The sequence below is a fragment of the Manduca sexta genome, chromosome 14 (assembly GCF_014839805.1).
Source record: "Manduca sexta isolate Smith_Timp_Sample1 chromosome 14, JHU_Msex_v1.0, whole genome shotgun sequence".
Lineage (NCBI taxonomy): Eukaryota > Metazoa > Arthropoda > Insecta > Lepidoptera > Sphingidae > Manduca > Manduca sexta.
The window spans coordinates 4,147,648-4,174,173 of record NC_051128.1 but is presented as its reverse complement, the minus strand read 5'-3'; the positions used below and the strand labels follow the sequence as shown (position 1 = coordinate 4,174,173).

The window sequence follows — 26,526 nt, the reverse complement described above, 5'->3', positions numbered from 1 at the left end:
GCTTTACATTCTATCCTGTCCTTTCTAAGCAAAGCCGAGTTTGTATCATAGCTTTTATGCAAACGGGGATAGTTAATATGATAGTTGATACTGATTTACTTTACATTCTTGCCGATGGTAGGATATATTTTATATCAGCCCGGATAGCGACTAAGCAAGTGTGTCATGTTCTGGAATCAGACTGTGTATATCCGGTTTCCACAAGCCGGCATATTTGTGTCCACTATCGTGTGGAAATCATCTCTCGTCAGTCGAAATACTACTGGACCCCACGTCATTTTACTGGACCCCACTAAACTTACGATTAACTGCAGTGGTGTCACTTCAACGTGCGTTAAAAATAACATTTAGAAATTATGAATAAAAATTATAAAGCCAACAAATGTAAAAGTAAAGGCAACTGATAAGTTGATTTTGTTTTGCAATTTCCATCGTTGAGACCGTGGACGACAATTCAGACACTTAGGGCTTGTTTCACATGTTTCAATTAACTTTTATATTATAGTTATTTAAACAGATTCGTGTAGATTCGTTTACCAAGTTATTTCTATTGATAAAGATAGCTAGTGTTTGTAAATTGTGGAGATTTGACCTTTGCTATAAACGAGCTGAATGCTCACAGTTCGATATTAACTCACCTATTAGTACTGCATGCTATCGTAATTTATATCAATAATTTGTTTTAACAATAATATCAAAAATGTTGTATTCAGCTATAATGATACTTCGCAAGGTCCGATGTTATAAATCAAGTATATTTTATAATATATGTATATACATAGTTACATATGTATCTGTTGATGGTGTATATAAATAAATAAACGTCTTTCGACTATACTTGCCATTCAGTTGTAAAATTGATATAAATTTAAAATACATCAGAGTATGTATAGCCATTTGTTTCAAACAAAGCTACAAGCAAGTATGAACTATCTCGTTACTTATATCATAGTTATATCGGGAACGATATTGCAAATCATATAACATCATCAAAACTTAACATTATAAGTAACATATTTTTATGCTTATGGGATCCAAAGGAATAAAAACAATTATTAATCGTTTACATTTATTTTCTATAGAGCAGTATTAGTTTGTACTGGGATCATCATATATTATTCAGTTGTAACGAGCAACGGGCTTCTCAACTGGGGGAGGGTGGGCAGCGATCCAGGCGAGGGAACGAGCGATGGCCTCGGGTACTGGGGGAGCAACGGGCAGGAGGTTACCCTGAAAAACAAAAGAACATCATCATTAGCAACAGCATGTACACGGCTGAACATAGCCCTCCTGTGAAGATGTTCTCATCCATCAATCCTTTCGCTTTCAACGTTCCTGCAACCTTTATCAGGTGGTCGGACTGCAACTACTAAAACTACCTATGAATTATATAGAGTAAACCAAGCACAAGATATCCAAAGCTGCTTAGATCCTGACTGATTAATGATTCAAGAAGACATAAAAGACTAAATAGGATATTCTTAAAGTAATCAAATTGTAATAGACCATTTTAATAAAAGAATGATGCACCCCAATAATTCTCCAATTGATAGGAGAACCAGTTTTACCTTCGTCAAGTAGTCGTATGTCTCCCTACCATAAAATGTACAATACATAGAGATTTTTAAAACTCGGTCTTTTTTCATAGGCCCTCAAAAATAGATATAATAGTAATCAGAAAATGAAATTTAAATTACCTGGGGCTGGTATCCGTTCTCGTCGGCAACGTAGGTAATTTCGACGGGAGTACCATCAGGGGCAGTGTATTTGTATCCTCCCTGGATAGCAACAGCGGGGTATTCCTAAAGCAAACAGAAAAGTTGTTAAACCATTCGACAACTCATTACGTCATTTATTTGTCGTCGCCAAAACCTGGATAATGTATTCGAAAATTGAATAGTATTTTTTCAAACTTTTGGTATATTTTTGAGACGGCGCTTTATTTTATACTATTGCCATTATTATTAAATGATAAAATGCTTTAAAAGTTTAACATTCGCATAACATAAGAAATCATTTTTATAAAATAAAATAAAATATTTATCCAACGTAAAATATTTTCATATTTGAATGATTACAGTCATCTGCTATGACAACTGGTCCTGATTAATCTGCCAACGGTATTCAAGATGTTATGTAAGATGATTTTATTATATATTTATTTCTTTATGTAATAATCGTTGACGACCTTGCCCGTACTTCATTAAAAAGCCATCAACATCTAGACGTCTAATTAACATGCAAATGTTTGAACACTGCAATATTTTGTATGGCTAACCGTCAATCATTAAACAAAAATTCTTGAGAATTATACCGATCCATAAAGAACATAACGGTATGTTTTAAATTTGCTCAAGCATTATTTTGCGCAATGTAAAGGAGAACTGTAATCCATTGAAAAGAAGACCTGGATAAAATTTATCTGAATGTTTGAATCGACTTAAAGTTTACACGAGAAGCTATAAATACTTACAGAGTTGACGTTCTTCACGAAACCGTCGGCAGCACCGTAGATTCCATTTTCAGTTTCGTAGGCGTACTTGAAGCTACCTTCGGGTTCGGAGTCGAAGCTAGACTTGAGTACTTTAGCCGAGTACTCGTCCACGGCGGCGGCGGACGCGACGGCAACAGCGGCGGCGATGACTACGAGGAATTTCTGAAAATAGTGTTGTTCACATGTGTTTACTTGATTGAAAAAATACTATAAGAACAATATTGGTTAAATGGACTAATAAAAATTAAATAAATAAATTGATTATTTAAACAAATCATATTTATTTTTAATTGAAAAAGGGCTAAGCAGAATTTCGTTTTGAATTATAACTAAATCAGAAGTTACATGCGGTGGCAAGTATTTAAAATTGCTTAATACAACTTGAAAATTGTCTTCTGCCGCTAACCAACTATGGACACACATTAGAACTATTTACACGATTTGACATTATGACTTGAATAAGCAATGAGTATAGTACAGGACCGTGTAGTTATTTGTGTTTCGAAGTTCTAGTTACCGGTACTATTGTTCAGGTGCTAGCTTTTATCATAATCCCACTAATATAAAAAATAAATATTGTTACTATTGTAAGAATTTCGAAGTAAATTCGTGGATCCTTTAAATAGAAGTATGGATTGAAATTCATTTATTTATATACATTTATTATTTATTTATATTTAAGGCCTCCTCTACTACTGAGAGGGATTAGGCCTTAGTCCACCAAGCTGGCCTAGACTTCACAGACCCCCGAAATTCTTATAGAGAACTTCTCAGGTATGCAGGTTTCCCCACGATGTTTTCCTTCATCGTAAAAGCAAGCGATAATTCACAAAGAATTTTGTTTAAGGAAAATTCTTCCACAACAAAATCTTGTAGTTCTGACTTCTAACTCCAAACTAAACTATAGTTTTGTGGCGACAGTAAGTACAATATTTTGAACCAGAAATAAATATTAACGTAGAACACAAAGTTGTTCTAGTCCGGAAATTGAATCAAATGAAACCTACCGAAGAATGATGTCAATATTTAATACATGTACTTTAAAATTAATAAGTAATAAATTCTAAATTAATGACTTTGCAATATAAATCTATGATGCATGTATTTTAAAATTGACAAGATATTGTATGCAAATGTCAAGCTTCGATGCAATGTTGCCAAAATTTATAAATCCTTATGCAATAGTATTGGTGAATGATCCTTACCATTTTGCTGAGATTGTCAACTTTCAGAGACGAACTGACTTAATTTTTTTTTGTTCAGCCTTATATACTAATGTCTAGAACTTGAATGATCTTTACTTGTTTTTTTTCTAAACTTGAATCGCCTTATATCTCGTTATATCGTTATAGTATAAAAAATGGACGTACCTATTTAATATTCAATAGATGCGAATCAACATTTGCAAGCTTGTTTGATATATTACCTTATTCTGGTAAGAGCGAAAACTTTGTTATTTTATTATTCACGTAGATTTTATTTCAACAAATTCTGCTAAATTAATTTGGTATACAGTTTAAATAAGATCTGGATAAACATAAACCGAAGCTTTATTTTACCTTCGAAAGTGCACACAGACGGAATCGCATACAAAAGCTAGCCCAACACTAATACTTTGCACGCGTTATTGATACATTGAAAACCATGATATCTATTTATGCGATTTAAAATGGGTGACTATTTAATGCAATATTATTTTAAAAGTTCTCGTCTAAAAATGATTTATTAAATAATTTGAAAACTATTTAATAGTTCGCGCAGACGCTGTCGACTCACTGGCGAAGAACATTACTTATGTGGAACACATCATTTAATTCGTCAAGGCCCTATGCTCCAGGATGAAGTAGAGAACTTTGCGTTTAATTTCGTTCCACGTTTTCTCAATACTCTTTGCTTCGTTGATCACAAACATTAGGGGCAGTGATGGTGAAGGGCGACAGAGATATTGGCCATCTGAAAAATTAATCTTGCAATATCTACATAAAATTTTAACATAACTATAAATAAAATGTTGTTACCTGTCTGATCTACGTAGAAGGAGCACATAGAGTCTTAAGATTTAGCAATTGGCCTTTTGCGTTCCATTTTAATTATATGTATAACCGAAACGCAGGACTGTGGAACTTCCAACGATCTTTAAAAAAATTAATGTTTTTATTTTCAATAACATCGCCAATTATCTTTGATAGAACTCGGTGTCCATTGTGTTTCGCGTCAGCTACTTGTTCTTTTACGCAGGTCCCTTACTTTCTTTTATTTTCGACGAGATGAGAGGTGCTAGTCGTTCTTTTACGCAGGTAAAAAGAACTTTCTTTTATTTTTGACGATATAAGAGGTGCCACAATCGCAATCTATCTTGTATACGGCCGGCTTTTGTAAATGTATATTTGACGGGTGCAAAATAGAAAGACTCATCTGAATAAAAACTTTTTAACGAAAAAATATACCGCTTTCAAAAACCACTAAAAAACAAAAAATATTTTTGCATTACCTATATACGGATAACCAAATTTGGAGTCGGTGCCTAATAAAAATTAAACATTAGTCATTAAAATTGCTTGCATCCTTCGAATTATAGCATTTGACAAGAAAGTTTAGATTTTAGCTCGTTTTAGATATGTCCAATTTTGTCGGCGACTCATCTTATAATATATGGTGATACATACCGGGACGCGTGGTAATACAACCAAGACTCATTCAATTGTGGAAAAGTCGGGAGTAAAAATTAAACAAATTGATCGCGAAAAAAAACGTAAATAGTTTTATTTGAATATCAAACATTCCAGTAAACATAAGAAATTATTATATTTGCATATATATCAGCTAAATCGACTAGAATGAAATTTGGCATACAGATATGTCCTTTGCAAATCGTGCAACCTTGACCTTTGTTATAAACAAATGCTCTATTCGTAGTTCTTAATATACTCACTCTTACTCAAAGTATTGCATTGTTCTCAGGAATGGTATCTCAAATCAGAGAATCCACAAACCATTAGACATTCAAAGAGGGAATCCCTTTATTGTTCTGGAAAAGGTGGCTGGACAATCATAATAGCTGGCCGCAATTAAAGGACTCTGAAACGTATTTGTTTTTGACGAAGGATGATTATCCCTTACCAGTTTACACAGTTATGCCGACTTAGAAGAAACCTAATATACGCTGGATTATATCGGAACGCAACACACTAACGTGCAGGACTATGCCGGGTTTTACATCTTGTGTTCGGTGTTATCGGGGAAGATACAAATATCCTACTACCATTATTTTTGGTTTGTTTTATTCGGTTTTTATAATCGATATTATATAATATATTGATAATACGAACTAAGAAAATGTATAACTGTGATATAAATTTAAACATTTTCATGTAAATTTATCTATGTAAAAGTTAATTAATGTTAACTTTATTTGTTTAATACCTTATTTAATAACCAAGGACAAAAATATAAATATTCTCGCAAAAAAACAAATTCCTATGTGTACGCGAATGTTAGAGATAGAAATAAAATTTTTCTTCTTGAAATTTTTCGTATTCTTTTGCGTTTTTTATATTATTATGATTTATTTTATAAATTTAAAATGTAACAAGTTTCTATAGCCGTTTGTTTCAAATACAACCGCAAGTAAAAATATCGAGTTACTTATATTATATTTATATGGGAAACAAAAATACAAATCATGTACCATCAAAACTTAAACAGTAATCTTATAAGACCTATATGCTTACGGGAATCGAAGTAATAAAACGAATTTGTAAACTAAAATCAACATTTATTGTCTACAATACGGCAATATTATTTTGTACTGGAGTCAATTTGCATAATCGTTATATCTTAGTTGCGAGAGCTGTACTTCTCAACTGGGGGAGGGTGGGCAGCGATCCATGCGAGGGAACGAGCGATGGCCTCGGGAATTGGGGGACTGATGGGCAAGAAATTACCCTGAAAAATAAAGCAACATTTTCATTAGTCACAAGTCTGCTGCCGAACATAAGCGTCCACTGAAGATTTCCTCATCCATCAATCAATTGGCCTCCAGTGAGCTTCTGCAGCCTTAATCAGGCCGTTTGACTACAAGGGTTAGTGGCAAAACAGACTAAAACTGGCATCAAAATAGGGATAGAACACTTAAATAAATTGTATGTTGACAATAAAAGAATAGCGTACCCCAATAATTCTCTTAATCGTATGTCCCTCGAACTTAAAATCGACCATAAATAGAGAATTTTAGGGCACAGTCTTGTTACACAGGCTTCGAAGATTTTCAAAATATAATCGTAATCAGAAAATAAAATTTAAATTACCTGGGGACGGTATCCGTTCTCGTCGGCAACGTAGGTAATTTCAATGGGAGTACCATCAGGGGCAGTGTATTTGTATCCTCCCTCAATAGCAACAGCGGGGTATTCCTAAAAAAAGCAGAAAATTTATATCTCTAACCATTAAACGCATTACGTCATTCAGTTGCTTAAAAATTATAAACCTGTAGACCTGTATAATAAAAGGAGACATTTGTAAAATTTGTTACACTCTACCATGTTTATTTCTACCTCAGAGAATCTTGCCGCTAAACAGGACGAAAACAGAATGCGAGCATGTTACAAGAATTTTAGATTGCCTGGAATTCAAATTTGTAACCCGAAGTTTGAACTCCACAATTTCTAAGTTGGCAACTAATAAATACATACAGAACTATTGCACGAGGACAAAACCTCGATAATATATTGGAAAATTGAATAGTATTTTTTAAACTTAGGGTATACTCTCGAGACGGCGCTTTATTTTTTAGTATTGTCTTTATTTTTAAACAATGAAATACCTTTTATGAAAAGACCTACATAGATAAAAAATATTTGGCACTCGTATTAATTGTAATGTCATATTTAAATGATTATTCTCATCACATGAAAACTGGGCTTGATTAATCCACGGAAAGATTTAAGATGTTATGTAAGATAAAGTTAGTATATATTTATTTCTTTATGTATTATATCGTTGACGAGATTGCTAGTATTTCGTTAAAAAGCTATCAACATCTAGACTTAGACGTCTAATTAACATACAAATGTCTGAACTCTTTACCTTTGCAATATTTTTTTGGCTAATCGTCAAATTAAATTATTAAACAAACAAAAATTTTCAGAATTATATTGGTCCAAAAAGAACAGAGTGATTTAAATCTGCTAAATCAGGAAGCACTATTTTGCACGATATAAAAGAGAGCGACTTTAATCCAATGAAATCGGATCTAGATATAACATTCAACTGAATGTCTGAATCAACTTACAGTTAATATGAGAAGCTATAAATACATACAGAGTTGGCGTTCTTCAAAACACCTTCGGCAGAAAGGAGGATTCCATTTTCTGTTTCGTAGCCGTACTTGAAACTACCCTCGGGTTGGGAATCGAAGCTAGATCTAACTACTTGGGCCGATTTCTCGTCCGCGGCGGCGGCGGACGTGACGGCTACAGCGGCAATGACTACGAAGAATTTCTGAAAATAGTTTCGCAGATTAATATAATAATAATAATAATATCAGCCCTGTATTATATACTTGCCCACTGCTGAGCACGGGCCTCCTCTACTACTGAGAGGGATTAGGTCTTAGTCCACCGGCCTAGTGCGGATTGGTAGACTTCACACACCTTCGAAGTTCCTATTGAGAACTTCTCGGATGTGCAGGTTTCCTCACGATGTTTTTCCTTCACCGTTAAAGCGAACGATAAATTCACAAAGAATACACACATGATTTTTTAGAAAAGTCAGAGGTGTGTGCCCTTGGGATTTGAACTTGCGGACGTTCGTCTTGGCAGACCGTTCCACATCCAACTAGGCTATCGCCGCTTTAATAGTTGACTATAATGTAAACTGTTCCCATATGTTTACTTGATTTATGCGTTTTCAAATCTCACTAAATAAATAAATATTAAACATTGTTAAGATGTTTGGATTTTACTGAGAAGTAAATTCGTGACCCTCTAAATAAAACTGTTTAGTGAAATATATACCGAATTTTAAAGCCGTTTTGGAACCAAAAATTATAAATTCCGTCAATAATGGAATTAAAGAAATACTAGTGTAATATAATAAAAAAAATCTTTTATAAATATTAAAAGTAATGTTCGAATAATAAATAAGAATTCGTGATAATGAAACTAAATCTCACGCACTACTACGATCACTACCATCGATGCCATTCATAACTATGAATTAACCGTCGCGATGTTACTATCATTATCATTATCATGATAGTAATCATCAAACTCAAACGAGTGATAAATATTATCATTAACTATTTTTATTTTTAATATCAACAGTACAATTAATTCACTATATTTTTTTGGTCCTACAAATTGTTCTAAGTAACTATATTTTGGTTCCAAAACAACAATAAAATCACAGTGTATAAATGAGTGTATCCCTATTTAAAGCTTTTTATCCATTAAAAGTACATAGAACTCTATTTAAGAAAAATACTTCCAGAGCACAATTTTGTAATTCTGACTTCTGGCCCCAGATTAAGATATAGTCTTGTGTCGACGGTAATTACAATAGTCTTCCGAACCAGAAATATATTATCGTAGAACTCACAGTTATCTAGTCTGAAAATTTAATCCGCGGCCTTTTGTACCAAAAGATATTGCCAGTCTTCAATGTATGCAGTTTAAACTTTATAATAATTAATTCTAATTCGATTTCTATGGAATATAAATCTATGATGCATATATTCTAAAACTGGCAAGATGTTGTATGCAAATTTCAAGCTTCGATGCATTACTGCTAAAATTTATAAATGCTTATGCAAGCCATTTCTAGGTGTAAATATTGTTGAATGATTCTTACCATTTTGCTGAGATTGTCAACTTTCAACTGACTCTATTTTTTTCAACCTTCCTACTAGTACTATATATACTGTCTAGAACTTGAATGAGCTCTATTTGTTTCTTTTTTTTTATAAACTTGATCGCCTTATTTCTCACTATATCGTTATAGAATACGTAGCACTTTAGTATTCAATAGATGCGAATCAAAATTTACAAACGTTTTTGATATTTTACCTTTGTCTGGTAAGAGCGAAACATATGTTATATCTTATTACTTATCTTAGATTTATTTCAATAAATTATCCTAAAGGAATTCGGATGACATTTGGTACACAGGCTAAATATGATTTGAATAAACCTAAACTGTGAAGCTTTCTTTAGCTTGAAAAATGCACACAGGCCGAACCGCAAGCCAAAGCTAGCAGATATTCACCACGCGTAATTGAAACGTTAAAAATCATAATATCTACTTATGTGATTGATTGCATTGTCACAGAAACCGAGTGAAACCAGCCACAGTTGAACGTGTTCCGGTTGTATTACCATATGTAAGAGGAGTCACCGACAAAGCTGGCTGTATCCTGAAGCGTGCTCCCATAAAAACTTATTTTAAGCGGCTTTAGAAGATTAGTCAATATTTATTACCTTTCCAGTGCTACATACAAAGAACCGGGTGTATACAAGAAAGATTCCAACTACGGTCTCTCTTATATCGGCTAAAGAAAAATACATATAGGGACCCGCGTAAAAGAACATATAGCTGACGTAAAACACCGACGCTCTACGAAGTCTGCAGTCACTGAACACTCTGAAGGAGGCTCCAATCATTTACTGCTGCTAGATAAGCTACAAATACTTGCCAAAGAACACCGATTCTTGCCTAGAAATTATTATACTTACTCTTACTCAAAATATTGCATTGTTCTCAGGAATGCAAACACAAATCAGAGAATCCACAAACCGTCAATCAAAAAGGGAATCCCTCTATCGTTTATCGGCGTCAGCTTAAAAATAGCCTGGCGGTTACAGAAGCCTGTTGAGGTGCGAGCATTCTGTTGAAATTGGTCAGATTATCTTTTGCTCCCGTGAACTGTCCCCCTATAGAAAACCCAAAACATACTCAATAACCAAAGAGCTTTATAATAAACATAGAAATACTAAACGATTTAAAAAGAGAATGCATTGGCACTGTAAATCACTAGATGCCTGACATTGTGAGCTGTCAACATAAATTATAAATCAATTTTAAAAACAGTATCGATTAAAACGTTAGTCACGTTTATAATTTCTACCAGTTAGCTTGACTAGGAAAAAAGAACTGCTTTGAACAAAGTAAACGTTGTCAGTGCAAAACTTTGTTCAAATTTATACCACAAAATGGCAAGGGTTTTATTTTTCTGGTTATTATATAAAAAAAAACTTACAATTACCACAATTAGAGACGTCATTTAACTGTAATGATCACTTGGTTTTGCTCGAGGGTTCGACCATGTGAAAGATTCCGGGATAAAAGTCCCGCTATATATTTCCCGGGATAAAAGTAACCTATGTTCCAGGGTCCGTACTATCTACACACCAAATTTCATAGAAATCGTTTTGCCTATAATGGCCGTGTGCTGACCGGAAGACGTTATAGGTACGAGCACATGTAAGGAAGTCTTTGCATCTTTCACGGTCTTCGAAACGTCGGAAAAAAAGTAAAATATTAAAACCGCGATAAAATCCGAAAAATAGTTTAATTTTAATGTCCAACATTCGCGGTAACATTAGAAATTATTGTGATGCAGTAGTTTTCTAAAGATGCACCTTCTTTATGGGCCTCTTCTTGAATAAAAAAATATATTTCACCCAGAAACCAATAGTGAACCTAGTCCTGCCTACATGTATATAATTAGAAAAGTATATAAGTATTATTTTTAATGATCACTTTACACATGAAATAAATCATTCAGCAGTTTCGTAAAAACGATTAAAGCGGGTTGCAGAACTTGAACAATTTTTTTTTTATATTGGTGTGGAAAAATGACCTCGTTGTTGTATCTCATGATAAGTTGAGTGTGGTCCAATAGAATGTTAAGTAATAGTTTAGTCTAACTCGCAGCCGCCTATACGGTTACTTACCGCTCTTTACGGGCACACTGTAGCCAGCATAACTACTGGACATAATAAGACTAAACATCTCATGTTTCAGGATGGCGAGCGCAGTGGACCAAATAATACTTTTTAATTCAAGACATTTGACGGTGTTTCTACTGTTTATGGGCGGTGGTATCGCTTACCATCAGGCAAACGACAACTTCGTCTCGTCATTCAAAGCAACAACAAAAAAGCCGCGTCATCGCACCTCTAACGCAACCAGTAAACATTGGTACAAGTTCATTAAGTGTCGCATAAATGTTAATACCAATATGTAATAAAAACATCGTAGACCAATATGCGTGTAAAATGCACCACAGTCGCTTTGTATGTTTAAAGAAAAAAATCTAGAATAAGCGACGATTTTAAGGATAAGAGAAAACCTTCGATTTGTTTCAATTCATTAAACACTACGCATTTATCCACGAAGGGTAACCAGAGCACCCAATTTTCGCCAAGTGTGTTCAGTCCCATGATGCGAATCTATCGGCATATCGGACACAAATTCCAGACTCCGGGCTGATACTGAGCAGAAAAACGCAAATATCACTATGCCCGATCCGGGATTCCAACCTAGGACCTCAGAGTGCTGCTGTACCACGCATGCAGTATAACTACTATCAAGGCTGTCAATTCATAAAACGTGGTACATAATAACTTTGCATATAAAAATGTATCTGAATTTTAGGCCTACAATGTCATAAACGCGTGCACGCGCAGCGCTTTAATGACGCGTATACATATAAGCTGTTACTATGAAACAATACGAAGATTTTTGAATGTTTATTAGAAGTAAACGCAGAATCCGTTGAATATTAGGATGAATTATGATTTTGGAAAAATATACGTACTTAAATACGATATCCACGCTGCGCAACAGAAGCAAAACAATAAATATTAACAACACGAACGAGTACGGCTCGAAGAGAAAAGCCTATAATAGAATATAATAAGCGTTGAAACTAGAACGTGATTTATTGCCGTAATTAATTATCGAATAAAAAATCGTCAAAAAGAAATACATGAAACGTCTCATCTGCTTCCAATAATCATTGGCCACACGGCAGCCGGTATTATTAAACCAAATGATATTTACCTAAAATATATGCTGTGCTAGTAGGTGAACGTAAAACCCGGGCATCTGTTTGTAAATCAAGGTCGGGCCATCACATTTTTGTGGCCATTATGTTCAATATGTATACGTGTCGTCGGGTGCAATCGTGCGAACCATTTAACGTGTTATAAAACATATCCAGGAACGTATTCAGTCGAAATACGTCCCATATAGTACATGGGTATTTTTGCGATGTTTTTTTTTTAAATGACATATTATTAATAGGCACTGCTTATTCCATTCGATATTACCTATAATGAAGTTGGTACAAAAGTGCCAGATATTGATATATTTTTCGGTTCCCTTAATAGATATATAAAAAATGTAGAAGTTCTTATCAATGGCATGTTATAACATAAATATATTATATTCCTCAGTTACTCGCGGTTAATCTAAGTATGCAATTTTCTCGAGCAATGTTGTGTACATCTTTAATTGGCACATATATTAGTTATTAAGCCTGTGTAAAGTGTATTAGATTGTTGAATATATGTACTGTTGATTTTCCTATTGTAGTAAATAAATAAATACAACCAGTCTATTTCTCAGTTTTCTTTATCTGACAACTTGCTGTTTGTTCAGCTTTGTTTATCTAACAGCCAACTAGATTAAATTTGTATCCAAATATTAGCCAATCACAACGGCCCTATGTCTACGCACTGCGAAGGCTGCCATGCCATCAGCACTGAGGAAGAGATTTGCTATCACAGTAATGCTCCGTCCTTAGACAAATAACATCTATGAATAAAGGGTATGTCTCATTAAAAAGTTTTATTTTTATTGCTTTGAATGACGAGACGAGCTTCCCGATCGCCTGAGGTAAACGATACGACCGCCCATAAATAATAGAAACACCATCCAATACCTTGAATTACAAAGTATTGTTTGGTATTCTACTGCGCTCGCGATCCTGAGACATAAAATGTTAAGTCTTGTTATGTCAAGTAGGTACACTAGCTACATGCCCCTTAAACCGGAACATAACAGTGATTACACATAGCTGCTTTTTGGTAGAAATAGACATTTGTGATGTTACTTACCTACCCAGGCGGCCTCTTACATATGAGAAACCTACCATCAATAGATTTTTCTATTTTTACATTAAGTACATTTCTATTTTTTTTTCGAAAAACTATAAATGTAAGCATGGCAAAATGCTACTTAAAATCTATTAAATACAGTTTTACGTCTTAATAATAATTGAATTAATAATTGAACAATATTGGACCCTACTGGTTATCTGATTGCCTGCCTGAGTTGAGATTAAATGGCGCTTGCGCATATTTAATGACTATTATGTAAAAGTATGACGTAGGCAGTAGATATACACTTTAAGCTGCTCCCCCCACAAAATAAGTATTTCGAGAAGCTATCTGCAGGTAAAAATCATATATGTACAATACAGTATCTTAACTTAGCTATTTAAATATTTTTATAATGTGGATATTATGTCATTATGACTATAAAAATTCCACCAAAATTGTGAGTTCCGTGAATTTCCTTCTAAAGTACTAATACTTTTAAATAGAGAATTGAATACGGATATCTGGTAGTTTTATTTTTAAACTCACCTAAAATTGATTTTTTATGAAGTTATAAGTAAATCTTTGCATATTACCGACGTAACTTGTGCGCCGAATTTATGGAACGAATGCTCAAGGCCAATGCTCAGAATATAATTATTACTCGCTAAATTAAGGGTCATGGGAGTTTATTTCTTCTATATTAGAAATGAGGAAAATGTATTAAATAATAAAGTAAAAGTAACAGCTTAGGAATGATAAGTAACTGCTTACATCATAAGTATAAATAATTTAATGAACAAAACATGTTAGATGACATTTCTACTGGATGGAAAAATTACAATTCTGTGTTGTCTTAAATGTCAATTTCAAGTATAAAAGGATTCACAGAATATAAACATGGCAAGTAGAGTGTTAAACTTGGCTATTTTTCCGCAAAGTTATTACTTTTTATCTTTACATAATATTAATGGTATAGAGTTAAAGTTTGTATGTAGGCGCCAATGGCGAAGAATCTCTATAATTCGATTCCTGCCGGCTTGCCTTTCTGTAGAATTTAATTATCATTTGCAGGCAGCATTTATGCATATTAGTACCTATTTGTTGTGTCGGGTTTACTTTTGAAAAATTTTAGCTGTCGCCACTGGTAGGCACTGATCTATATTATTTCTTTAACTATTAGGAAACTACATGATACTTAAATGCAGAGGCGTTTATATGTGCCTCGTAAGGCAAACGGCATTGATTAATTTCATACTTGACGATGCAGTGCGCGAGTTAAGGGAGAGGAAATTAAATTCTTCAAAATATCAAACAAAATATTGTCAATATTTTTTACTGCGCATCAATAACGCGTAAATCACGATATGGAGAAAGTATTAAGTAACTTATATTGGATTTCTGCTATTTCTCGGTGGATTGAGTAATCATCGCATGACTGCAGAATAGAGCTTAGTCTTTTGTGATGGAAAAAAATCCAAATGCACAAGATGGCCGCAATAATAATTTCAGTCATAATTGGACATAAGTTACGGATGGTTTGGTAATATATAGTATAAAGAGAAGTTTTAATCAATTAAAAGTGAATTTCTTCTTTTGAGAGCATTTAAAAGATTTACCTTTTAAATGTTATTACTATTAATTTATTAATTTTAATCATGCTTCTACTAAATCTAATCTTCCGCTTCGATGCAAGCCGCATTGTACTTGGAACTTTCCAGTTTTAAACACGCCAGACTGTTAAATTTATTCATGCAATCAATATAATAAAACAGCAATTATTTACTCGCATCCTTGTGTAATAAATTTTATTCCGTCGAAATATTTGACACTCTTCGACTAATCAATATACTAGTCTTCCTTGTTGCACTGATCAATAAGTTTTTGCTTTTAAAACTAATAATATTTAATAATATCTAATAATATCAGCTCTTTATTTACTGTCCCACTGTTGGGCACGGTCCTCCTTTACTACTGAGAGGGATTAGGCCATGGTCTACTACTACGCTGGCCTACTGTGAATTGGTAGACTTCACATATCTTCAAAAATTCTTAAAGAGAACTTCTAAGGTATACAGGTTTCCTCACGATGTTTTCCTTCACCGTTAAAGCAAGCTATAATTCCAAAGAATACACACACGATTTTAGGCTATTGCTCTAAGAATCAATTATACCAATATAAAGTTTGAGATATTTATATTTCAAGGTTTTTTCCTTTTTATATAAACTAACACCGCTTTAAGCACCTATACTGTTACGATTTTAATATATTAGACTATTTAATTTACTTACTATTTGAGACTGTCTCAGTGGCGTAGTTGTATTACGGAACGACTGCAGTGCTGAGGTCTCGGGTTTCGATCCCAGGGTCGGATGAAGTGCTATTGGGTACTCAGTATCAGCCCACAGTCTAAAATTTGTGCCCGATATGGCGATAGGCTCGCCCCCATTACGTCATGGGACATGAAACACGCGGCGGAAAGTAGCTGCATCAATTACGCCTCTGTCTACCCCTTCAGGGATAAAAGGCGTGAGTGTGTGTAGTTATTTTATTTGCACGTTGAAAATAAAAAATATGTTTTCTGATCCCACTTTATGACAAAGCATATTTTGCATTTTTTTTTTTAATTATTTTATCCTGTAGTATTTGTAGCGGTATATTTAGACGATATAGCAAATACTTATTTTAAAGTTTCACGTATTTCCTCTTGATGGGAAAATTTTAACAAAACGATTCATTAATTCTAATCTGTCATTGCAATACGTTTGGTTTAATATGAATAAATAGCATATTTATATTCATAATACCAGTGTATAAAATTAAAACTCGAATGAATTCTAGAAATTTTACGGACGCACGTGGAACTTGCTGTCGACTTTTCAAATAATTAGACACTTTAAAATCTCTACACCATATTCTTTGTCTGGACGTGAGAAAGATTCTAAACAAATGCTTTGCAGCGGACCGTTGCTAAATTAAGCTATTTGGACACAAATCTGTATCGAATGTGTAGACAGATGGCTAAGTTCATTCTGTTGAATAATATAATTGAAGCTTGTGGAAATAAAAAGTAAAAGACGGGTTGGTTTATGAGGTTTCTAGATATAAAATTAAAAATAAAGAAAATTGTTTATAGTCAATAAATAAATAAAGCGTACAATAATAGAAGCATGATTAATACGAATTCAAAATAGTAAGCGAATAAAAAGCTAATGGTGAATTTACAAATATTTAGTTTATTTTTATATTATTAAACATTTGCAGACATAGATGACCTAAGCTAAAATGAATATACTTAAATAATCACAATTTTATATGCTATCTACTACATTCTCTATTTGTTATCATAGGCTGACCTCTTCATACATTGGAAATAATCTATAGCCCTGACCTTTATGCTGTAGCGCGTACGGATTATGACTAAAAATAATAAAAAAAAATATATTTATAGATTTTTCATCCCTATGATCAATTCACTGAATATTAACTGCAGAGAGAAGCAACATAATATACTATTAATATAGTATTGTTCTCTGCATCTTGCAGAGATTATAGATCAACGGGAAGTACTATATACGTATTAATTCCCCTAAAATACATTATTTATATAAGATACATGTTGATGGTGCTAGACTCTTCGCTGGTGGTAGGATATATTTTATATCCGCCTGGATAGCGACCACCGTACACAAGGTGTTTAAACCCGTCATAGTGGCCCACGTAACTATGTCGTGTTCTGGGATCAGCCTGTATATATCCGGTTCCAACAGTCCTACAGATGTTCACCGACTGGGAGGAGTAATCATCTCTCGTCAGTCGACATTCTATTGGACCCCACTTCACTTACCATCAGGTGCTGTGAGGTCACTTTCCATGCCCCTACGATAAAAAATATAAAGTCCACGAACGACTTACTATCAATCAATTATGTAAATACTTAAATAGCATATAAAGACAAGATAATTTAGGAAGTGTTATTTTAATTTCCTCGAAGATTCTAACTCCATTAATATCGTAGATGTCTGGTACTTTATTACCTAACACATCCCTACATAATTAATCATCAAGCATCGTTCATGTCCTACTTTATAGGTTTGGAAACTTCCACTATCAATTAAATTTAATGTACATTATCTTTGATACCATATTTTATATTTTGGCTATTTTATTCAATTAGTTTATTAGCATATCCGTCCAGGGTTCGCTTTAGTTTTTTTATCATTGCTTTATCCAAATGCTTGCTTTATATTCTAACAAATAGATAATTACGTTTTAGACCTCATGGAGCTACTGATCTGATACCCAATTCAATCGCAACAAAATTAAGGTCATTTGGCATCCGTGGTTATAAGTATATGACATAGGTAAGAAATCAAATATTGGTAAATAGTTGACCCACTAATTTATTGGCAAATGATACAAAGCACTCACTGTTACAAAAATTATCTTCTGCACTACTGTTCAAGGCCTCATAAAAAATCGCATTTACATAATCTAAACCCAACTTGACCTTACGCGACCTCATCTTTCACGCACGTATTTAAGTAGTCTAAACTTGTTGCAAAATGTCTGACTTCGCACAATTCTAAAACGTAAACGATCAACGAATCCATAATAGAGACGCCAGGTTATTAATCACAGTACTGTCACGTCCGATTTGACCTTGACTTGCATATCTTGGAATCCAAAGTCATTATGCACTAATAAAGAATCAGATGTAAATGGAAAGGTGGAATATGCAAAAATACAGACTAAAGCCAATATACAAGCCGACCAGCGCCATTATTTTTTATTAGTAATAAAATATTAGGTAATTGTAATCACATTTATAGGCTGTAATCTGATCAGTGATTTTGAAAATGACCTTGTATCAAAACTCATACTACCTAATGATTTCTTATGTTTACGCGAAAAATAGTTGAATTTTGATGTCTCTCAAAATTAAACTATTTTAGCTGTTGGTGGTCCGATCTACGCAGAATGGGCTCACAGTGTCTTGAAGTCGAAACGTCGGGAGAAAAGTAAAATATTAAAACCGCAATAAAAACCGAAAAATAGTTACATGTAATGTCATACTACCCATATTACTTCTAGATAGACTCAACCACACAGGTTTATCACCAAATATTCCCCCGCCTCCTTGTAGATATGTTGAGTGGAAACGGTAAAATTGATAGAGCCTCAAAAACCATTTCTTGGAGAACTGCAACATATCCGTACATATATTGAATACTGTCACTATTTAAATTTAGTATTTATGCCACACATCCGTATTTTAATTACAGGCGATGGTGATCACTCACCTACAATCTCTCATATCTCCTCGTTTCCAGGCTTATTTAGATTTGTAGAAATCAAATCTTGAACCAAAATTGACTAGTACACTGAATTCATATTAACCGTGTAATGATCCTTAACAACGAATAATCTGAGAAGCATTATATACCTAGCTATTATTACCTACCTATTATTAAAAATACTACAATTTCACACTCTCGAAACGTAGGTATTCATAATTAGTTTAAATAATTAAAAAAAATAATAGTCATGAAACCGTTATTCAATTAAAAAAACGAAAGATTCACACTATAAAACGTATTACTTTAAATAATTAAAAAAAAATACACTAAATGCTATAACCATAGTCATATAGACCTGCCATCAACTTAACATTCTTAACGCCCATGTTGTCGCAACGCAATGACTCTTGCTTTCAAACGCCTGAGGCAATGTGCCAGATTTTTGCGTCCAGCCCACCATTCTATTCAAATTCGTAAAACCTATGATTACTGTAGATGTTCTAGGAATAATGTAATCAAACGGGTCAATGTTAGATCATAAATAATACAACACACATCACGCATTTATCCCCGAAGGGGTATGCAGAGGCGCAACCAAGACACCCACTTTTCGCCAATGGTGTTCCGTCCCATAATGTGATAGGGGGCGAACCTATTGCCATATCAGGCATAAATTCCAGACTCCGGGCTGAAACTGAGCTGAAAAACCCAAATATCACCCGGGATCCGAACCCAGGACCTCAGAGCGCTGCCGTACCATGCATGCAGTGCACCCAGGCAGTCAGTAAATAATATGACACAAATCAAAAGGTCACACTTGTTATACATGGATTAGACATGTTTGCCGACCATTTTTAATCTGAAAGATTAGTGAGGCAAGTCGCTTGCCTAACAGTGAATGCCACTAGGTCCATGAACAGCAGAAATTCCATTCAAAACTTTGAATTACGAAGCTCTCAGCACTGAATTGCGCTCGTCATTCTGGGGCATTTGATGTTTCGTGTCATAAAAGTCAGTAAACACAATGACTGCACACACAAACTGTATTCACGCGGTCTTCACATGAAGTGTCGTAAGAGCTAAGAAATAGCAAGTCAGAATATTGCTGTTATTGTTTGACACCGCAAAGATAATGCACTAACAATATTCCATACTAATGGCACTGTTGACGAGATATCCGTCAAGATAAGTATACATACAGTCTGTATGTTTACAATGATTGCGGTGACAAATCTGCTGTGGTAATCGAAAGGGCAAAAAGTCAAAGGCGGCCAAATTTTTTTTTACTGATTTGTAATTTGCTTTAAACGAACTTTCTTCCTGTCTAGGTTTCATACATCTACGTAAATTATAGATGCACTTTCTTGTTTGATTAACATCAGTAAGAACGATGAGATAATCTAGTTAAACATGTAATAGAGCGGGACCACTTTTACTGACTTACTACCCTCTCAATTACCACGGCAGAAAATTTAATCCAAATAATTTCTTGGATTTGAGTACAATGTAGAATTGATAACAAATGGGACCATCTCCACATTCCCATTTATTAAAGAAGAGTAATTTTAGTCGAGAGTTATATTCTACCCCCTTATTCATAGACGTTTTTTTTTTATCTAAGGACGGAATAATGCTGTTATAACAAATATAAAATTATAGTTTTACATATTATAGCCAAGTTAGATGTTCAAATTACACGTACACAAAATAACATCACGTGACCGAGATGGGACAAAAACTATGTTCTGAAACCAGTTATACAAGACGTTCACGATGCTTTATATTAATTCCAATTTATTACTAAGTTAAGTTGTGGTTTTGAATGTTGAGGTCGTTTTTTATAAATAATAAAGGTCAAGAAATAAATTCCAAAAAGATTTTAGATGCAAATTGAATGAAACGAATCGAATGTTTAGTCGAATCAATAGCGATTTCCGGAGGCTGAAACACACCCTAATGCTCATTGTGTATTTCCTAATAGTAATTCCATTCATCTACGGTCTACTATGCACTCACAACCATTTTACAATAGGATATTTGACTTATTTTTATTTATAACTTTTATAAAATATACGTATCGTAACAATTCTAAAACAGAAGAAATCATTGAAATTTGGTGGAAAATATACAAGTTATAAACCATTGAAATTTGATAGTAGGGGTAAGTGTCACAAAACAGAAAAGAGACAAAATACGTACAAGTGACATCATCAAGAATTACGAGGCGTGCGAAAGAAAGAGATGGAGCGATTACCCCACTGCGGTTATTCTACATGTAGCGATATTCGAAATATGAATTACCTCATTTCTTATCGAATTTTAATGCTGTATCACAAAAGGACTTATTTTTTTTACTTATTGCTGTTACATATTAAAAATACACAATATCAAACATATACCCTATTGCATCACCCTATTAAGTATACAGGGTCATCTTGACATTGCGTTAATGAATGAAATCACATACTCGTAATAAATAAAATGTCGCTTTTATCTCTGCTAACATCTTTCCAAAACTATCCCTAACACAATATTTTCTCCGAAAATTCTTTAAATTTTCAGATTTATTGTTAATTTTGTAGTTTAGTGCAAATATGGCGTGTGCGGAAGTGTATTTTTGACTGAAAGTGTGATTTTGCCGCTGCGACGAGTTCTTTTAGATTAGTAGTGGGGCTTCAAGACGTGTAAAATTTAAAATTTCTTTTTATTGATATTTAGTTGGTTATAACTTTTTTTACAGTGTGATTAATTCATAGTGTAATACAATTTTCAAGACGATAAGTATATGATTTCGTTTAGTAACCCAATTTTAAAATGACAAAACGAAATCACAAAATATTGGGATTCAGATTTGAACACATGAACCAAATAAGATCTTTTAGTTTTCAGTCGACCTAGCTTTTTATGACAAACATCGTTTGCTATTATAACGTTATTTAACCAATTTTAAGCAAAAATTACGAATTCTTTTTGTATTAAATTTAAAGAAATAACAATCTCTGTGTAGATTATAATATAACTATTTTTTAAAAATTGATTATCATTTTTATTGTAAGATAGCATGACAGCAAACTTGCGAATGACCAAATCAATTACTGTTGGATCAGACCCATACCGAAATATACTACAGAGTAGTTTTTCTGCAGTAAATTTTGAAAAGGTAATTTACTTTTAAGTGAGAATTATTAATTAATTAGAATTAGAAAAATTAAATATTTATGTTCTAAAAATCTAAAATATTCAAATTCTTTATCGAAAATGGTTACGAAAATAGCTGTGATGGTCAACACGCAATTCTCTCCCTAAAAGACGTCGTAAATAATACAAAAATTATAACGATTTCAAACTATTTATTACTTTTCATAACATTCAGATAAAGTTATTATCCTTAAAGCCATTCATGTTTTTACAATGTCGATGTTTTGGTTAAGCTTTGTCCTTAGACCTTAGCGGAGTGGGCGAGGTTGTAGGCCACGGCGCGGGCGATGTACTCTGGGATGGCAACAGTGGGAGGGGGAGTGGGAAGGAAGTCAGCCTGTTGACAAAAAAAAATCATTAAAACCTGAATAAGAAATACCAGTCAACATCGATATTAGATCATCGATATTCATGATGTTACATTTCAAATATATAGTAACTCTGAAAAACAGCTTTTCTTTATGTGATTACAGTCATCGAAAACTAAGCTAAATAGTGTTTGCAAATAAGGTAGATATTGTATATTAGAGTGGGAAACAGCAGAAGGAACTGTCGATACTTACTTGGGGCTGGTATCCGTTCTCGTCAGCGACGTAGGTGAGAGAGTACACTTTACCGTCGGAACCCTTGTATTGGCTGGAGCCAGCAACTACCACAGCGGCGGAGTCCTAGGTCAATAAAAAAAAAGCATTAATTGAGACAGGCCTTGTACAAGACTCACAAGAACACCAGAAACTTTTACAAAAAATATATGTAAGAACTAAATTAGTTCCATTTAAGACCTTAACCCTTTGTCAATAGATTAGCAATTCGCCCATGCTAATATATATAATAAAGTATCAAAGTTGAAGATGTTGATTGTCCTCGTATACTCGAAACTGATGCAACCATTGACATTTGGTTTGACACGTGAACGGAGCGTGGACTCATCAACCTTTATGTTGATTATTACACAATTTAAATCTAAATGGAGGATATATAACTTGGCTTTTATAAAATCCGTAGCGTATATTTTATAGAACTTAATGTTGGGAAAATCGAATGGCTCGTCTGATGGTCAGCGCCGAGGTCTGACAACAGGACCATCCGGATAAAATTACAAAGCTCTGAATGACACTCGGCACTCGTCATCCTAAGCCGTTATATGTTAAGCCTCATACCTAGTGGTCAATACACGCTAATCAAAGTGGAACACAATAGCTATTTAATCAATCAAATATATAATAAAATTGAGAAAGATATCTAATAAGTTTTTAATGTGGCCGTTCTAGCGTTAGGAACGCAACCGCGACCTTTTTCCACCTCAATCATTGTGTCACAATGTGCTGTGTTTGACAAACTATTTGATAACTAACAATACAATTAACAGCAGTAGATAAAATTGAAAATTTCATCAACATCGGTTGTAATGTAAGCAATATAAATTAAAAAGAAAACTAGTCGTTGAAGACTTTTAACGCAGTGCTGACGGCATGACAGCCTTCGCAGTGCGTAGACATAGGGCCGTTGATATTGGCTATATTTGAAATAAAACTTGTATCTAGTTGGCTGTCAGATACACAAAGCTGAACAAACAGCAAGCTGTTAGATAAACAAAGCTGAGAAACAGACTTGTTATCACAGCAATGCTCCGTTCTAAGCTAAATAACGTCAACGAATAAGAGGGTTAGACTACAAATCTAAAATAAGGTTATTAAGATGCCTTACCTTGTCGAAGACCTTGAATTTGCCCTCAGCCTGTCCAGAGATGCCGTTGTTGGACTCAAAAGCGTAGTTGTAAGATCCCTCGGGGTTCTGGACGTAGTCGTTGCGGACGACAACTGCTTCAGGGTCGTTAGCCAGCACGCAGCCGACGACGCAAAGGGCAACAATGAAGGATTTCTGAAAATAATAATAATATTATACCAGCCCTGTATATGCCCTATGCCCATTACTGAGCATAGGCCTCCTGTATCTTAGTAGTTTGAGGCCTTATTCCACCGTGCTAGCCTAATGTGGATTAGTAGACTTCACATACATTCCAAATTCTTTTTGGGGAATTCACAGGTTTATAAGTTTCTTAACTATGTTTTCTTCGGCGTTAAAACGAAATATTTAAAAATGATTAAGATTATTGAATCTAATATAAACGCAATTGATTATTCAGAGTAGTGGAGACGGTTTATAGAAGATAATGGAGATTTTTAAAAATGGCAATAGATAAGATCTAACATAATAGATTTGAACGATACACCCAGATTAATATTTAGGTATATGGTACCATTTTTGTGTCTGTGAGAGGGCACCCAAGTTTGTCCCTGAGGGTATGGAGACTATCGTTTTGGTACAAAATCTAGTGTAGCTAGCTCCGGTAAGGCATGATTCGCGCTTAGCCGTGTGGCTGGTCTATAAAGTTCTGCTAAATCATGATATAAATAATAGGTACCAAAAAGTATACGTTTTTTCAATGGTATTAAACGGGATCTGTTTAAAATAAATGTAAAATTAACACAATGCCTTCGAACTTCAAACATTATCAATGAATATAAATACGTTTGAAATACATGAGTCCTTGATTGAATATAAACTTCATGCTTATAAAATTATAACTAAACAATTCTACCATAAATATTTTACTAGCATTTTAAATGGATGGATGTATTATATCTCTTTTACAAAAACATGAAAATTTCAAGATAGTCATAACCACTGATCAAGTACGCAGTTTAAACGCATCAAACCTGTACAATTAAACTGAAATTATAACATTAATGCAACTTAATATTATTAAACATTATAATAAATTAATCGCAGGCCTAACGTCTCCGCGCGTTTCAAAAGCCATTAATTGACGCAAGATACGATTTTAAAGTTTTAAACCAATATAAAGCATCATCGGTGGTAGTCATTGACCTACAAGCCAACAAAGGCGTGTAATTATGTCATAATGTAACAAGATGCAATCTGGCATTTCATTATTGCATAACTGTAACCATTCTTTGACGCATTATACTTAATCGTGTCAAAGGAATTTTATTGTTATGGAATTCACATAACTTTATTTCACTTTGTATATAAATTATTTTAAATTGAAGTTGCATCGATACGCGATAAACATACGATATTTAACGAATGTTTATGGTGAAAATATAAAGTTTTGAATTTATGATAAAGGCATGTAAAATTATGTTAAAGAGCATTCTTTAATACCCTTATCGCTTTATTACGAAATTAATGTAATGTTGGTACTACTTCGGTGCGAACTATATATGTAATTCAAATATTCTAAATCTGAGTATTATAATTTAACAAACAATTGAATTTGATTACATAGCTATAATCAAGAACATTAAATTCATTCACAACACTTTCAACTTTTTTCACTAATTGGTTATCATTGAAAATCACCTTTGGCCACTTACCATTTTGTCTGTCTTAAAAGAACTGTCTGTTCAATCTAATGAACATCATTTGCTACGTGTTTCTTTTATATCCATTGCAAAGAATATAAAAATTATTCTATACCTACTATTTTTTGCGTGAGAAAAGGTCAATTTATAGTCATCGTGTCTACAAAACGGATGACATTTCGATTTTAGATGAGTATAACTTGTTTCTGTTGTCAATTCTCTTAACGTAATTAATAATTATATCGCATGTATCATAATTTATGATTCATTAAAATTCTTAACGCTCGTTTATCCATTGTTCAGTTTTAAATATAAAGAACTAAGAGGTCGAATCAATGAACAATTCAGTGTATAAATAGAAATGAATGAAGACAATACTATAAAGTATAAATTGCCTTTAAGGAAGGGAAACTGCATAATAATATAACTTAGTGATGTGATTTTTAAACTGTCTAGTATTTTCGATCTAATTATAAAGCGTATTTGAATGTTAAAAGGGATCAATGATGGCTGTGCTTTAGTATCACGAGTGTTAACATTTGGATCTTTCAATTTAACATAATTATTTGCAACAAGATTATTAATAATATATAACATCAGCCCTGTATCAAATACCGTCCCACTGCGGGCACAGTCCTCTACTATGATTTAGGCCCTCTCCACCATGCTGGCTTACGGATTGATAGACTTCACATACTCTCAAAATTCTTATAGAGTACTACTGCTCATGCAGGTTTCCTCACGATGTTTTTTTATTATCGTTCATATAAGTATCTGTTTAATACGCTGTCCCACTGCTAGGCACGGGCTTCCTGTACTACTGAGTTTAGGCCTAAGTCCAGCACGCTGGCCTAGTGTGGGTTGGTAGACCACATACCTTCGAAATGATTATGGAGAACTTCTCTGCTATGCAGGTTTCCTCATAATGTTCATTTTCACCAAATTTACCGAAAATTAGCATTAAAGCAAGGGATAATTCACAAAGGATATATACATAACTTTAAAATCTGTGGTGCGTGCCCTTGGGTTTTGAACCTGCAGA

General features: G+C 33.8%; 3 protein-coding genes across 3 annotated transcripts; all 3 read right to left on the bottom strand.

Moving 5' to 3' along the window:
- Positions 1 to 1,055: 1,055 nt before the first annotated feature.
- LOC115439718 (larval cuticle protein LCP-17) lies at positions 1,056 to 3,808 on the bottom strand. Its single transcript, XM_030163683.1, has 4 exons — positions 3,700 to 3,808; positions 2,474 to 2,656; positions 1,698 to 1,802; positions 1,056 to 1,230 (listed from the first exon to the last, which is right to left on the bottom strand). Exons 1-4 carry the CDS (start codon positions 3,700 to 3,702, stop codon positions 1,120 to 1,122), a joined length of 402 nt encoding a protein of 133 aa, XP_030019543.1. The 5' UTR covers positions 3,703 to 3,808; the 3' UTR covers positions 1,056 to 1,119.
- Positions 3,809 to 6,252: 2,444 nt separating this feature from the next.
- LOC115439728 (larval cuticle protein LCP-17) lies at positions 6,253 to 9,418 on the bottom strand. Its single transcript, XM_030163697.1, has 4 exons — positions 9,344 to 9,418; positions 7,814 to 7,993; positions 6,802 to 6,906; positions 6,253 to 6,439 (listed from the first exon to the last, which is right to left on the bottom strand). The coding sequence occupies exons 1-4, from the start codon at positions 9,344 to 9,346 to the stop codon at positions 6,332 to 6,334; spliced, it is 396 nt and encodes a 131-aa protein (XP_030019557.1). The 5' UTR covers positions 9,347 to 9,418; the 3' UTR covers positions 6,253 to 6,331.
- A 12,809-nt stretch (positions 9,419 to 22,227) lies between these two features.
- LOC115439735 (larval cuticle protein LCP-14-like) lies at positions 22,228 to 25,634 on the bottom strand. Its single transcript, XM_030163708.2, has 4 exons — positions 25,497 to 25,634; positions 23,803 to 23,976; positions 22,659 to 22,763; positions 22,228 to 22,432 (listed from the first exon to the last, which is right to left on the bottom strand). Exons 1-4 carry the CDS (start codon positions 25,497 to 25,499, stop codon positions 22,337 to 22,339), a joined length of 378 nt encoding a protein of 125 aa, XP_030019568.1. The 5' UTR covers positions 25,500 to 25,634; the 3' UTR covers positions 22,228 to 22,336.
- Between the last annotated feature and the right edge of the window lie 892 nt (positions 25,635 to 26,526).